This window comes from Pseudorasbora parva, chromosome 9, assembly GCF_024679245.1.
Source record: "Pseudorasbora parva isolate DD20220531a chromosome 9, ASM2467924v1, whole genome shotgun sequence".
Lineage (NCBI taxonomy): Eukaryota > Metazoa > Chordata > Actinopteri > Cypriniformes > Gobionidae > Pseudorasbora > Pseudorasbora parva.
Window position 1 is genome coordinate 32476492 of NC_090180.1, and position 17028 is coordinate 32493519.

At 37.0% G+C, this 17028-nt stretch overlaps 1 protein-coding gene across 1 annotated transcript; it reads left to right on the forward strand.

Annotated features, from left to right (window-relative positions):
• The first annotated feature begins 9867 nt into the window (after nucleotides 1-9867).
• exosc4 (exosome component 4) lies at nucleotides 9868-17028 on the forward strand. Its single transcript, XM_067452280.1, has 3 exons — nucleotides 9868-10204; nucleotides 12201-12407; nucleotides 15702-17028. Exons 1-3 carry the CDS (start codon nucleotides 10034-10036, stop codon nucleotides 16059-16061), a joined length of 738 nt encoding a protein of 245 aa, XP_067308381.1. The 5' UTR covers nucleotides 9868-10033; the 3' UTR covers nucleotides 16062-17028.

The following is a 17028-nucleotide window of genomic DNA, read 5'->3' on the forward strand; positions in this document are numbered from 1 at the left end:
CTATCATTATTCATATCTTGATTGCCTGAAATACAGATCCCATAGCAACAACTTACTTATTAAATCAATCAAGCATTTCTGCTTTATCTGTGATTTATATGGAGTTATCCATTATGTAAGAAGGAAACTTACAGCCACTGAAATAGAATCAGTATTTTCCAAAAAATGCATAGGCTTGTTTAAGTTACATAGATGTTTAATTAAAAAAGTAATCCGCTTTAGCTCTCCTAGTCATCACAGCGCATCTATTACAATTGTCTAAAACAAAGCCAGTCCGATTGCAGATCAGAATACCTCGCTCTAACCCAAGTAACATGCTCATGAATCAAATATGATATTGTAGGTGAAAACCAAGCGACAACCTCCCCCAGTTTCTGTTGAAGCCAATATGGAAGTAACTTAAACTGCAATTAATCGACAGGCTCCAGAAAGGAGTAGAATCTCATTGAGACTTGAGCCAACTTTACAGCAGAAAAAAACATGCTTAAAGTCTGGTACAAATTGTGGTTTTGGTCTATACAGCTAAAAAAAATCCTTCATGAAAACTGTGAGGGGGTAATTAAGGGCGTGGTCACTTTGAGTGACAGGTGGATAGCCATTAATCGCTGTCTGTTAGTCATTGTGTCACCTAAGATCCGCCCACGTCCTGCCTCTTTGCCCCTTTTCTGTAACCCGGGTGTGATGCGAGATGACACGCTGCCAAGCTGGCAATGGCCAGCTCGTCTCTACTTTAAGCTTCAGAACTGCACTTCAGAATCCTATGAGTGAAGTAACGGACACTACGTCTATATTTTTTTACAGTCTATGGTGAAAAGCAAGGGTTGTCACAACCCTTTACAAGGTATTTTTTGAGAAGAACATAAGTGAGCTAGCCTGACAAGCCAGACCCACATCAAGATGTTTGGTCTGGAAACTCACCATAGACAGGGCTCAATCTGAGGAGCGGGATAAACGGTTGTCTTTCAAACTCCCTCTGCACGCGATAGGATAGCGCTACACCAACCAGAGCAACGAAGGTGAAGCAGAGCTAGTTGACAGATCAGAACACATCTTCCCTTTTTAAGAAGTTCTTTGTTCTTTTCTCAGAGAAAAGCTTAACTCCAAGTCTTCCAAAGTCGCGGTCAAAGCTGATTCGAAAGACCGCCATTCGCCAGTTTCTGTGTTTACTAGCAGCACACAAGCGCAACTCTGCCGTCATTATGTTAAGCCCCGCCCAACGACTCTATAACCGATGTGATTGCCCCGACCAGAGTTTGGCTTTTACAGCTCAGAACTGTATTGAGAGTTGCTAGACACTCGCAGCAAATTAGATTTGCAGCCGCTATAGGGTGCGTCTAGATTTCTAGGCTATAAGTGAGCTCTTCAAAAAATACTTCCAGGCAGACTTCATATCTGGAATAAAAAAAAAATCTTCTCCCACTCGACTCGAGCAAGATCATGATAAAAACCCTGTTCATTAAATGGAGTCATACACCGCATAGTAATAATACAAATTTTTCTTTTAAGTAATATAGCATTTCTAACTATTGCAGTGGCACAATGATTGCTGTGGAGATGCTACTGAATATCTACCAGTCACTTTTGTAAAAAAAATAAGATCAAGCTGATGATTTAGCTGGCTTATTTAGGTTTAATCTAGTTGGTGTATTTACTTTTTGCTGAATGTTAAAAGTATCACAAAATAATTAACCCCAATTTCCCAAATTAAAATCTCCAATTAATGAATCCATGCCTTGTGAAGCTGCGTTCACGGGATTCCCCTTGGAACTGATGCGTCTCCAACGAGTTGTTGTCGAGAGGAACTAAATAAATGACATGCCACAAAGGTTTTGTATCTCTTTGTAGTATTTGTGATGTACCTTTAAACTGTTATGCTGTCTGACCAAGACTCGGGTTTCAGCATTTTATCAAGACGTACAGCTAAGACAGCAGGAAGCTTCATTCTAGTTTGTTTGCTTCAGAGGCCTTGGCTTTTCCAATGACGAATGCAGCAATGTGTTCACCACTGCTGTTTGAAATTCACAGGTAAGAAATAGCATCAAAGCCAGCCTCACTAGCGTAAATGGTACAGTTCTGCTGCTGTCCAAACCCTCTGGGAATTAAGCATCGATTTTTACTAAATGCGTAATAAACTCAAGTCACCCAACCATCACTGCCATGAGCAGTGGAATGACTTCCTCCCATCCTAACTTCAGTTTGCTTAGCCGGAGGAATAACTGACTCTACAAAGCCCAGAGGATCATAAAGAGAACTAGCAATGGACAGAACGCCACGGATGGGTATCAGTATGCAGAATGGGGCTTGATTTCAATACTGCAGGTGAATATGTCCCATTCCACGTACCATTGAACTCCTAGGGCCCTTTCCATGGGCAGCTGGTCCCTAATGAGGTCTAGTTGCTTTACATGCTTAGCTCTGTTCTCTTCAGCGATAGCAGACAAAAGTGTGCAATTATTGCTTATCCATTTATTGAGTCTAAACCTCTCTTTGGCATAGATACAATGCCTGTTCCTCTGTGTTAACAGATTTTTTATAGAAGCTGTCCCTGATTAAGCTTATAACATCATCTGAATGATCCTGATTATCATCCGCTGCCTTCAGACGAGCAAACGTGGTACAGTTTGGCGGCGATACGAGCTCTGAAAATGTTTATGAGCGTTCTGCACTCTACAAGTTCTGCATTTCCATTTGGCCACCACAGAAAACATAGAAAGCTGACATCCTCCTTTGTCACCCTAACCTGATGGAATATTCATTCTATATCTGTCATGAAAGCAACTGAGCCTTGTCAGACTAGAAAGTAGCAGTCCTATGAGTGTATTAGTCAGATCTGTACCTTGCAAGAGCTTTGTTCAAAGAAGTTCCACCAAATGTGGCTACATAATCAAACACCACAGGTAGCTTCCCTTTGGGGCTTCCCTTTTAATCATTTTTCAGCCCACATTGGGACTCAATGCCCCATTAATTCCCTACCCAAAGAGCAGTTTTACAGTGTACTGTCCACTACTCTTGGCGTTAATCTCTAAGGCTTCAAGGTTTTTGGAGCATTTACTCCATTTCAAGAATTCACACTTACAAATAAATCTGATAGAATAAATGGTATGCATATTTAGAGTGCTGTTAGAAGAGAGGGCTCCGAGCTCAGTATTTGGCCCGAAACCCTGAGTACTCCCCCTGTATCTCTGGTTAGGAAAGTAACCAGGTGAGTGTGAGGAAGACAGGGTGGCGGAGGAATTCTGAAAACCTGTCAAGGAACATTGGTTCTTGCACACTGTAAAAAATTATTTAGAAAAAAAGTTACCTGGTTGCCTTAAAATTTTGAGTTCATTGAAATTGAAATTTTGAGTTAATATAATGAACATTTTTTGAGATTCGACAACCTTTATTAAAAGATTATTAAAAGATTTTTTAAGCATATTGGGTAATTGTGTGTTTTATTTCTGATGACGCAGTGAAACATGCCAAATAGCGCTTTTTCATGATTTATCAAATTTTTTATGTGGTTCAGAGACAATAATATTTTGAGTTTATATTTATTAAACACATTTCCTTCATTGTATCAACTCAAATTTTTAATTTCAATAAACTCAAAATTTTAAGGCAACCAGGTTACTTACTATTTTAAGTAAAACCAACAAAAAACAACCAAATGTTTTACAGTGCAGAAGCTCAAATGTGCTGTGTAATATGAGAATAAACCTCACTGGTTCTTGCTGAAGCTCAAACGTGCTGCATAACATGAAAATCAATGAACTTCACTGGTTCATTGGGAAGCTCAAACGTGCTGCGTAACATGAGAATGAACCTCATTTAATTAAAAATGCCTTTATTTGTGTTTCAAATATAAACAAATGTCAGGTTTCAGGGTTTCATATTCACAAAACATCTTAAGGCTAAAAGTAGCTCCTAACTTGCCAATTTAGGAGAAACAAATTTTAGGACTTTTAAGAAATTTTCAGTACATTTTTTAAGTATTTTACAATGGATTTTAGCATTAAAACTAGCTCCTAAATCCATGAAACACTACACTGTAAAAAATAAATTAAAAAAATTATTCTAAATTTTTCAGTTGGCCAAATTTAACTTCTGTAAATTGATGCAATTTAATTCATAGATATTCAATTTGGCCAACTAAACATTTTTGATGTAGGAGTAGTCAAGAGAACTCCTAAGTCACTAAAACCAAAGCACACACAATCATAATAACCACCCACAGACAGTTTTTACAGATTTTGTAGCTAGAAACAGTTTTTTTCCTGACCCATTTTTTTTTTTAAAGTGACTAATTTAGTTGTAACACGCATGGTTTACAACTTTCCACACTTCATGATGACAAAACTATATTTACTAGGTGCCATATCAACATTACTACTTAGATAAAAAATTGTGCCAAAATTTTAAAATATTTGGAACATATTACTAAACATTTATTTAATTAAAGCAAAAGTTTTTTTTTTTTTTACCTAAGTTTTTTTTTTCATCTCTAATTTTGTGTTTATTTTAAAAAGACAAATCAGATATTATTGAAATCTTATATCTGTTACACAAGCTGTGGTTTTTAAATGTATTCTAAACTAGCTTTTTTATTGTTTTATACTGTTATCTGAGGTGAACTAATGACATTTTTGTAGTTTTTACATTCAAAAACATCATAACTAATAAATAATAGGCTATTTTCTACACTGGTTTTGAGGCTCTCTCCAGAACGCTGGGTTTTGATGGGCTTGATGCACTGGAGACTTGGAAGTAAACGCCACGGCTAGGATTGGATAAGATTTGCATATTTAATGAGCTTCTGCTCCCTTAATGAGGGAGGGATTGTTTTGAAAGCGGCAACCAGAATAATTATCTGACAGGGCTCTCAAAACGTCTTTATCAAACAAACACAAGGATTTACCTCTCATCCATCCGCAACTGATTTATTTTTTTATTACTTGACCTGCCCGATTGGTGGATAAGCGCGAACCGCAGACAGATAAGCGGACGCACGCTTTTCAAATATCAAGTCAAGAGACTGAACATTAACAACGCAGATCAAGAAATGAATGTTATTTCACTATTTAAGATACTAGATACCTGCTGACGTGCTTACGTTTTGGTCTGGCTAACACATAGTGTTAGCCCTGGAGTGTTGGGCTTTGTCAGCCCCCTGGCTCATAACATATCCGATCTGGGGCCTGTTCTTCATACGTCGATAACTCAGTTAGCTGGATTTGACTGTTGACGATTTGGCTTGATCTCAGATTGTTTGGTTCTTAGAAGCTCATCCTGGACTTGCTGTCATAGCAACAGGTCCGTCAGCTTAAACCTGCTCGGGAGCGGCTTATTTCATGTAAACAGGATTAGATTGCATGTTGAGGTGATACTTAAAATCTGTCCCAGCCACTGCGCCTTTATTACAAGACTACATTATTGAACCAGGGGCAATAATAATTTAAAATAATAATAAATATAAAAGTTTATTTGAAAATAATATTTTAATGTTGTGTAAAATTTGCATATAATACTATAGACACAGTGGCTTGATTGAGAGATTTATTTGTGAATTGTGATGGAATCATTACTTTATAGATGTATTGGAGGTTTACACACATTGTGCAGTTAATCTTTGTCATGCATTAATTAAAGTGTTGACGGATAATATGGGAGTGGCTTGATGCAGCTCAAGAGGTGCAGATAATTTGATCTTGACTGTTAAGAAACTTTAATTAATACCGTCACATAACAAATCTGCTATGTGATTTGTATTCTACAAGTATTCAGTTCTTTGAGCCAGCCCCAGTATGGCTTCCAGCATCCATAGAAACTAAAGCACTTGACAGTGATGATCCTTTTCATTCAAACCTGCCAACTTTTTGATTAATTTAATTTTCCTTTCTATCAATGTGAAGTACTTTAGGATGTGTGGTACTAAAAGTGCTGCTCATGTGCCCCTTTCACACCTTCCATTAATTTCACAAACTTTTTTTTACCTTTAATTTATTAGATTCTTTTTGAACAGGCAACAGAACTCCATAGTTTGGTCTTTTGTGGCCACAAAATGCACAAAATTACCTTACAGCTACCGAGGAAGCGTTGATTGGTCTCTCTTTGAAGTTCAGTTTAGTTTGATTGCTGTTTTGTTCAGCTTCTGCAGTGATTGCTGTGGCAAAACTGCTCCCCCTGCTGGCCATTTTAATGTTGAGTTTTTAAGTTTTGTTTTGGGAATTCTTCTATTATTCACTGGACTTCTCCAAAAGCTGGATCAAGTAGGACTAGTGCTCGTTTCTCTGTGAAGATCCTTGAACCCTGGCTTTCATTTGTCATTTTCTTGTATGCTGCAAGCAAGCAACAGATTTGTCAGGTAGGGTGCTAAATCTACAGTAGGGGAATACAGTCATAAAAAATTAATCTATATAAAACTGGAGCATCTTATCTTTTTCATCTCATCGTCATTCAAGTCTAAATGTATTCAAGACTCAAAAGCCATTCATACAACAACTTTATGATTGTTCTTCATCAAGCTTAAAATGTCATGAAAGATGCAAGTCTACAAGTTGACATGTATTTTACTTCTGCATATTAATAATTTTTAATTAAATAATTATAGTAAACAATTAATGATATGACAATTTATTGTACATTTATCTCCAATAAACCAGTATCACCAGTATTTTTATAAACAAGACCATTACCAGTTATTGTAACATTCTTGTAAAATACATACAAATATATAATGCAACTTTATAGAATAAATTATTATAAGTTCAACTGAAAAAGTTTGAGTTTCTAACTCTTCTTTGCAGAAACATCAGAAAGACCTTATTTGAATTCATGAATAAAGTCATTAGGGCTAATATTGATTTATTATTTTAAAATGAGTTTCTTTGACTTTATTATGAATGACATATCATTCTGACCACAGTTTCCAATCCATGACAGCATTGACCAACAGGAAGATCCAGAAGAGAACCAATTACAGGTTTGTACCTTTCTTCATTTTTAAGTGAGTTTCATGGAAATACTACAACGGACACATTTTAAATATTCTTTTTGAAATACATTATATTAACAAATTCACTTTTATTATGCAGATCACCCAATGAAGCCAACAGTTGGAAATATTTCTTGTCTTTGTAAAAATTTGAGGCTCATAAAGGCAGTATTGTTACAATTCCTAAGTACTGTAAGAATTTATGTACTGCCATAGCCATAATGAACTAACTTTTACAGTGTTTTTATTTTGAGCATGCATGTATAGGGTACAACAGGGCTAAATGCACACCGGGCGCATTTGACTCTCTTTTAAACCACAGTTCAGCCGCTTTTGATGATGCATTTGGACTAATTTGAACTAATATTTGATGTTTTTTTATGTTCTATATTTAAGAAGCAAATGAGAATTGATAAAATGACTGACAAAGGTCAATTTGAGACAAATGTCTTCTTAAGTGTCCTTCAGCTATTGGTCAAGCTAATTTAAGCAACAGTTTTTCAATAACAGAAAAATATGCAAAAGTATGGTATTTAGGGTAAAAGTTAAAGGCCCAATTAACGATAATACATTTTCCATTTGTTGGCATGACGGTTCGATTCAGATGGTAAATATAGCCTATTTGGGTGTCCACCAGATAAATCACCATATAATGAAACCATCAGATTTAAAAATATATTATTCTCATATAATAAAATATAATGTACTGTTACTACTGTACATTTATATTAAATTATTATGGTATCTAGGTATTTATCTAGGTAAATAATTTTGTTTCTGTATTTTTTACATTTTTATTAAAGCTGCAGTCCGTAGTTTTTTCCTCTTTGCCGCCATCTCTGTTCGAAAACTGCAACTGCAGTTATTCACGGACTTATCCAAGTACCTCAGAGATGGCACACAGCGCAGTCCAATGTTTGGAGGAGAATGTGCAGCTGTCACCCCTGGCACAGGTGTGGATACTCTCATTTTAAAACACAGACTCGACTGTTTGAATGAATGACCGACATAAGAATGCTATCTGAACAAGTAAAGCTAACATCCAAAAAGGGGGAAAGCATTGCAAAAAATCGCGAAACCGTGCAAATTATACTTTTCCAAATTATTAATGTTAACATTAACATTGCATGACTAGGCTACATTTAATGTGGGCTACCTGTAGTTCAGTTTCCATTTCTGTGTAGTCTAATTTCTAATTTCATATAGGCCTACCAACATGTGGAGCAGAGGTAAATTGTTCCCTCCATAGCTAGCAAAAAATAATACGTTAGATATTTAGGCTACCATAGCAAACGAGAGGCTAAACAAAGAAAACTCCGTAACTAGCCTATATGAATTAAGCGAACAACTATGTTACAGCCTATAATTGAACTATTAAAATGTCTTACCTGTCCAGCAGAAAAAAACATTCAAAAGCCCTTTTTATCCTTGTTTTCGTATGGGCTCTTTTTTTCTGTAACGTTAGCCGTTAACTCCGATGTCCGAAGACTTTTGCATTTTACATCGGGTGAATCTCAAGTTGTCACTGGTCGTTTGAACCTTTTTGGATCCGCCATAAAATTGCTAAGTTTAATTATATTAAGTGATGTGAGAAAAGGCTATAAATCTCAACATACTCGCACCCATCATAGGCTGCTAACCGGGAGACCTTAGATGTGATGTGACGCAATATGCTTGAATTTCCCGCGGAAATCTACCAGTACTGGAATTAAAAACATTGTTACCGTTGTAAATCGAGCTACAGTAAGTGGATAGTTTTGAAAACTGGCTGGTTCCTGGTTGTGCTTGCTCAAATTTATTTTGGATTAGTTTAACCCCAAAAAAGTTAGGCTACAGACAGCAGCTTTAACATAATTTAATAAATAGAATTAATAATTTATTTTATTTTATTTATTTATTATTTATTTTTTACTTTTTACTTTAATTATCAAAATAAACAGAAAAACTTAGTAAAGTGATTGTTTTGAGCAAGTATGAACTTAGACATGATTAAACTGAAAAATATTCATAAATTAATCGCATCCAAAATAAAAGATTGTGTTTAAATAATATATGTGTGTAGCCTACTGTGTATTATGTTATTAGTTATTATGTATATATATATATATATATATATATATATATATATATATATATATATATATATATATATATATATATATATATATATATATGATAAATTATATATACAGTTTGTACATGTAGGCTACATATTTCTTAAATATATAGCATGTGGGTGTATATAGCCTATATAATAATTACACAGTACACGCATAGGCCTATATTATGTAAACACACTTTTATTTTGGATGTGATTAATCACGAATCATTTCCCCCCAGCATTGTTAAAAACATAGAAAAAAAAAAAAAAAAAAAAAAAAACCAGACAAGTATTTCTTCCTTTATTTATTTTATTTACTTTATTTTATTTCTCTTGTTAACCTTGTTGAAAACATGTGGCTACTGTCTGTGAAACGTTTTTTGTTGTTTGTTGGATTCAATGTTGTAATTCATATGTTCGCTCAATAAAAAAAAAAAAAAAAAAAAAAAAAAAAAAAAAAAAAAAATTGTTAAAAACATATTATTTTAGCTAAATTTGTATCACTGTTTTTTGCCCCGTACGTGCTGTTTTTGTCTGTGTGGGGTAAAAACCCTAATCACCTCATTCATTAATAATATTTTGCAAACAAAATAAACCACTTTTATGATTTATTTTTATACAAAATCTGTTGCTCCATCAATGTTCAAAGCATATTCTGTAATTATACACAATATGAGTAATGAAAAGCAAAATTTTCTTAATTTAGCCCGTTGATTTTGACGCACATTACTTTGATAAAGTTTGATTTAAGTTTGAATAAAGAACAAATCTCCAACTCTGCTTCTCCCTCCAGCTCAGCAGGCAGCGGTAGTGCGTCATAAACTGGATTACAGACAGAAGACTGTAATGCTGATTTGAGACCAGCAGGTGGAGGTATACACACTGTGGGACTAAAATCAGCGGCAGAAGAAGATATACGCGTGTTGTATGGTTGTTACTAAAGGAATAGTGGTTATTCAATGGCGGGGCTTGAGTTGCTGTCAGATCAGGGATACCGACTGGATGGACGGAAAGCGTCCGAGCTGCGTAAAGTGCAGGCCCGCATGAGTGTGTTCGCTCAGGCCGACGGCTCTGCTTATCTGGAGCAGGGGAACACCAAGGCCCTGGCGGTGGTCTACGGGCCGCACGAGGTGAGGATACACCAGCACATCTTGTGTTCATTCAGAGCCTTTACTAACAAAATTCGCTAAAACTTAGGGCTAAAACAGTTTAAGCGGATTTTTTTCCCAGAAGGGAAGGCATTTAAAAAGTCTTACATCACAGCAGAAAGTCTGAAATTCCCTGTCATCATGATATCAAATATTGCATGCATTGCAAACATGAAGAATTCCCCATACAAAAAATATAATAATAAATGTGTGATATTATATACAGACTTTTTGAGAGCACTTTGTCAACTATCAAATGTGAAACCTGACAGAGTTGACACAATTTAATTTCCAGGACTTTGTGAGATCCACAATGAAGTGCTCCTCAAAGTTAAAGCTGCCCATGGCACAGCCTGATTTCTTATGAATTATAAAAATCTGAATCTGAATAAATTTAACTTCTAGTTGACACGAAGTGAGGACACAACTTTGATAGCCATTTTTTAAATGTAAAATTTAGTCCTCCTTAAAGATCTCCGCCTTTTAATGTAACCATATTTTGTAAATTCATTTGTTTGGCAGTTTTACATTTTGACATGCTGAGAGTAGGTTAATGTGTTTTCAAGTATGTGTTTTTAAAATAATTTAAATAATAAAAATATTTTTATTATTAATAGAAATGATTTAAAAGTATAAGCAATAATGCCCTAAATATACACATTTCCTTTAGATTCAAGATATGGTTACTTGAGTAGCAATTATTAAAAAAAATCTTGAAGCAAGAACAAATATCTGTCAGTGCATTATAAAAATGACTTACCTTTGAAATATGTTCCCTTTTTTTCTGAGCCCTTTGACCGATTGTTTTATTCATCTCACTTCTTTAATCATCTCACTTCCTTTTTGATAATTCTTTTCAGAAAACAAGACTTCATGTCTTGTGTTATTTTGCATCTCAATCAAATTCATCTTGATTTAAGTATATCTAGACATTTGCACTGGAAAACAAGACAAAACTTATGAAGAATATAATTTTTTTGCAATGCAGTCAGAAAAGGTTATTTCCATATTCGAGTAGTGGTTGGGACCAGGTATTCAAGCTTCTTTTTTGTAAAATGAATTAAGAAGAAAATGATATCTGTTTGTGTTGCTGATACAAGACAACATTTACAAATTTCTGAGAACATTGTCAAATTTTTTAGGAATTAATTAAGCAAAATGTGTCTTCTCTCATTCCTCATGTGTTACCTCACATTCTTTGGATTTATGTGAGTTCAGAAAAACCCGGTTTCTTTGATTTGATTGGCCATCTCAGTCATTTTGTTAAAAATCTGAGGCAATTTAAACTCCCTCAAGACATAGTAAAGGTTTAATTCACTTCAAGATGAACATTTCCTGATAGTTTACTCACCCCCATCATGTCATCCAAGAGCTTCAGTCGAAAAGGAATATTTATTTATTTATTTCTGGGAAAACATTACATATAATGTATTTCAATGTCCTTTCAAATCCTGGCCAAATCACAGAGATGCCGATGTGCACGGGACTACAATTATCACAGGACCTCTGTGTTCTGTGAAATATGGTTGGTAATTTGCGGGGGAATTTTGACGTTACAAATTACAGACATGGCCGATTCGCACGGGATTAAGATCACAGACATTCTCTGCAATTATTACAAATCACCAGAGGTTCCTAGATAATATTAATCCCGTGCGAATAGGGCTAAAAACCCTATTCCTTGGCTAGGATCATGCTCTGAAGCCCTTTGAAACTGCTTTGATTTGGACCTTCTACCTGTTGCCATTGAAATACATTGTATGGAGAAAATTCCTGGAATGTTTTCCTCAAAAAACTTAATTTCTTTTCGACTGAAGAAAGAAAAACATGAACATCTCGGATGACACGGGTGAGTAAATTTATAAAGAAATTGTGAAGTGAACTAATCCTTAAAAAGACCCGCTGTTATGTGCGATGTATGCACACTATCCTGTTATTGAGGACGAACTGTATAATAATGTGAGCTGTTCTCCTGCAGACGCGAGGCTCGCGCAGTAAATCCCTGCACGATCGTGCGGTCATTAACTGTCAGTACAGCATGGCCACATTCAGCACGGCTGAGAGGAAGAGACGTCCACACGGCGACCGCAAGTCCAGCGAGATGAGCCTTCATCTTAAACAGACCTTTGAAGCCGCAGTGCTGACAGAGCTCTACCCGCGCTCACAGATCGACATCTACGTCAAGGTATGCATGTGCGTCTGTCAGCGCCGTTTCTGTGTTACACTCCACTAACCTGAGCTGGGAGAGAAATGGGCAATTTGAATGAAATAGCACTGAACACAAATCTCTTACCCAAGAGATGTTTATCCCAGAATTTGCTCCTGTGTCTTGCCACAGAAGCTAATCCGTTCTTATGATGCTTTTATTTAAAAGATTAATGTAATAGCTTAATCAATTTTTCCGAAATGGCAAAGAAGTCTATTACTGTAGTGTTCTTTACAGATCCTCCTTCAAATACAATGAACAGTTGACATTTGGTCCCTTTACACATTCTCGGGGTTCACAGAGGCGGAAGTCATCATAGTTGGGTAAACTTCTATAGCGCGCAATAGTTGGTTCCAAAAGTAAAAACTCAAAACATTAAATATCTACATGCGGATATGTATTTTTAGTTATAACTCCTAAACCTTTAAAGATAGTCTTAAGCACTATTCGCACTGGATTAGGGACCTCTGTGATTTAGAAATTACTCCCCCACATCTGAGTTTTGCGTGGCACATTCGCACGGGATAAGCAAAGCCTGTGATTTTTACTCGAATTTACTGACTTATCTCCCGGATATGATGTCAAGACGTGTAAATGTTTTTTCATTATAGATATAGCTGTATGAAATCATAAACAGTCATATGTAGGCCTATCGATATCGTTTTGATTGTTTTATAGTAATACAAATTATTTAATTCAGTTAGAGAACAGACGCTACAATTAAAAACTGAACTGAGCACAGACCAGCGGCAGGAGTCCGATTTTATTTATCATGAGTGAGAAGCTGACAATATACGGTGGAAGATTCAGATTAAGGAGTTAAACGTTATATTTACAATGGGAAAAGGCTCCCTGCTCACCTTCCACCGGCGAAACAGCTGCTTCCCGCGTTACCGACATTTGTAGCAGAGATTAAACGATCGTGGGACAAGCTCTTTTCTCACCGGGTGCCCGTCAAGGGTTACTCGTCGCTCAATATGAGTGAAATGGAAGGGCTCGGGCTCTTTAACCCTCCCACGGTCGGCTCACCACCTGCATCCAAACAGGCAGATCACTCTCTCATCTGCCATGATCACTCTTTCCCTCCCGGGAAAAATGGCACGCTTTACAGCTTCCATGTACCAAAAAATATATAAATCCTCCGGACTAGCGGTGTGGGCACTTAACGTCACTGCATTGTTGGCAGCCTATCAAGCCTAGTTGTTGGAGGAGCTGGGTACTCAGTCGGATGCCAGCAATCCAAACCCGGACATCTAGGTGGAGATCTGCCACATAACAGATCTCAACTTACACACCTCATGTGGTGTGGTGCAAAGCTGCGGCCGTACCATGGCTCTTGCCGTTGCGGGAGAGAGGTTGCTGTGGCTTAATCTCTCGAGCATCGGAGATAAGGAGAATTTAGATTTTCTTGACGCTCTGTTCGATGCTACACTATAAAAATAAATTGTTGGTTTAACATAAACTAAGGAACCTGGTTGCCTTAAAATTTTGATTTCATTGAAATTAAACTTTGTGAGTTTATACAATGAAGGAAATTTATTGTATCTGAACCACATAAAAAAGTGATAAATCAAGAATGTTTGCACATTGATTCAAATGTATTCATTGTTAGAATACATTTGAATATCTACGACCCCCCCCCCCCACACACACACACACACACCCAAAAAAATAAAAAACGACACCACTGTAAGGTTGATTCAATCACAAATGCATTAGTCTGACAGTCATAAACAGGACTCAGGCCACAGCCTGTATGGAAACATTTATTGTTAACTTAATGTTTGGAGCAGCAAGTTATCAACTTAATCGATATGAAGTGCCACTATACAATCATCACGGCTTTCAGTTTGTCTACCACATCAGATGTCGACGCGGTCCTCTCCAGCAGCTGGAATGTGTTTACCGATGCCATAAGCAACTCTCAACGGCCACCAGGATTATACGGTTTTATAAAAGCTATTTATTTGTTGTAAAGTGTAATAATCATCTCAGAAAAAATGTATTCTAATGTCAGGCACAGTTTAAGTAGATGATTGTTTGCTTACATGGGTAGGTTTAGGGAACTGTTATTATGCCAATATTACTTTATAACTTCTTACGAAATAAGTTTATCCCTCAGAAAAATGTACTTTCCTCTCTTGTCAACATGCTTGGTGCATGTGTTTCAGGTTCAGTGGTGACTGTGTACGTCATATAAGGATGCATATTCAAAAGTAATCCGGTCAGGTCTTTTACATGGTGAAATGTTTCGTTTAATCGATTCATGAAAAGGTTTATCCCACCCATCTCAAAACGATTACAATTTCATTTAGTTTGGGCATTTTTATTACGATTGTGGTGTTTCATTGGAGCATTTTCATTCAGATTGGACATTTAAACCGATTACAGTGCTCCATGTAAACGCACCCGACTGTAAAAAATTGAGCTGCATGGCACTTTAAAAACCGGATAGTTTATTTATAGTTCGATTACGGATATTTCACGTCATGTTCAAAAGCATATTCGAATATCGAAAAAAAAGCGACAGCCCACAAAAATGGCCGGTTTGGGCTACAACAAGCTTCTTCCCGGGTTGGTGACATCATAATCCCCTCCTAGTCAGATGTGACTTCTGCCCGTAATAAGGGGTGTGGCGTTTCCGGACAACCTGTGCTTGGCACTTCAGCAAATAAAAATACATGAAACTACATTTGGCCATATAACCATTCTAAGGCCAGTGCGTTTTTCAGAGGGATAGGCTTCACAGAAGCAGGAAGCAAACAAGCTGTTCAAAGGACAGTGGAGACAGCGGTGTGAAATAAAGATAAAATATAAGAAGAATACGGCGTGAAAAAAATAAGTATTAAGATCTGTTATACTGCGCCCCATAAACACAACCAAGCCTAGAAAAAAAACACGGAACCACCCCTTTAACAAGTTATTGCATATTGCATTTTTCACCTATAAAGTGCAGTCCTGTCCAGGAAGCAATGCGCCTAAAAAAGTGGGTAGTGCTGATGCTCTCTATAGTGGTGAATGGGAAACGACAGCAAATATAATTGTTGTGTTCACATTGGCTGTAGTCCATGATAGTGTTTCCACACAAAAAAAGTAGAGATTCCTGTCACTCCCTCAGTTATTCTATTAGAAACACCCTCGCATCAGCATTGTCATTTACTGGCAAAATATAGCATTATAAATTTTAACAAAAGAAAACATGAAATGTCCTAGATTTGTGGAAACCATAGTCCATTGGCTAAAGAAGTCCCGATCTCTTGTGTTGTGCTGTAGATTCTGCAGTCGGACGGGGGAAACTACAGCGCGTGTGTCAACGCTGCGACTCTGGCTCTGGTGGACGCTGGCATCCCCATGCGTGACTATGTCTGCGCCTGCACCGCTGGTTTCGTGGAAGACACGGCACTGGCTGACCTCTGTCACGTGGAGGAGAGCGGAGGCGGCACTTCGCTGGCTCTGGCACTGCTGCCCCGCAGCGGGAATATCGCCCTGCTGCAGATGGACGCCCGGCTCCACCAGGACCACCTGGACGCTTTAATGGAGGCGGCCATGACGGGGTGTAAAGGCCTCAGTAAAGTGCTGGATGGCGTTGTGCGTCAGCATCTGGAAGAGGTTTCGGTTCTGACTAGTGATTGAAAACATCCTGCAAACTTCAGACTGTTCCCTTTGTAGAATGAAGCCTACATTTGACTGAAATGACCAAGTTGAACAACAAGATCAAAAATCCTTCTGGAAGAAACGGCATCTCTACAAAAAAAATAACTGTTCTGCTAGAATTAAATTCTCTGTTTTGGAAGATTTGTAATAAAAAGGTTTGGGTATGTTTCTAAACAGATGAATACCATTCAATGTTTTATTGAATCAAACATTCAGGTAATCATTCTTTATTCAGAATTAGAACGTTTCTCAAGAGTTAACCATCTTCTAAACATTACCAGATTAGGGTGCTTTTTTGGTGCTAAATATAACATTTTTCATAAGGCTCTATAAAACACCATGCTTTAAAGTCCTGCGTTTATATATACAGTACCAGTCAAAAGTTTAGAAAAATTACTATTTTTAATTATAGTAAAGGCAATATAAATCTTTACTGTCACTTTTTATCAATTTAAAGGAACTGTATTTAAGAAATGTATTTTAATTAATCATAAAATGACCCTGATATGTCACTAGAAATTTAGAAATCATGTTAATTTCAAATACTTATATCACTGACAACAGTAGTCCGGCCAGGATATTGTCATTTAAAAGTTGTTGTTGCAGCCCTCAACTGATGTTGATGTTGACATGTTTTGTTTTGGCCTGAAGCTCCGCCCGGCCCTACACCTATCTGCCAATCACAAAGTCATTAGTGTTTCGCCGTCCGGGTTGCCAGATCTGCTCTAGTTACCACAGCTGCAGATACAAACGTTCCTGCTGGATCTTGTAGCATATCTGGCAACCCCGAGTCAGGAGTATAGGGGAGAGGGGATAGTGATTGCAGTACCTGTTTTGGCCACTTCCTTAACACATCCTTGCTTAAAGCTGCAGTCCGTAACTTTTTGCACTTTAGTGGTCAATAAACAGAACTGCATGTGTCTTGGGGAAGAACATTGCAGCCGGA

What these genes read in the sequence shown, in the direction of transcription:
- exosc4 (XM_067452280.1), top strand. Translation starts at nt 10,034, where the DNA reads ATGGCGGGGCTTGAGTTGCTGTCAGATCAGGGATACCGACTGGATGGA. An exon ending in TGGTCTACGGGCCGCACGAG is followed by an intron (nt 10,205 to 12,200) that starts GTGAGGATACAC and finishes GTTCTCCTGCAG; the next exon opens with ACGCGAGGCTCGCGCAGTAA. An exon ending in AGATCGACATCTACGTCAAG is followed by an intron (nt 12,408 to 15,701) that starts GTATGCATGTGC and finishes GTTGTGCTGTAG; the next exon opens with ATTCTGCAGTCGGACGGGGG.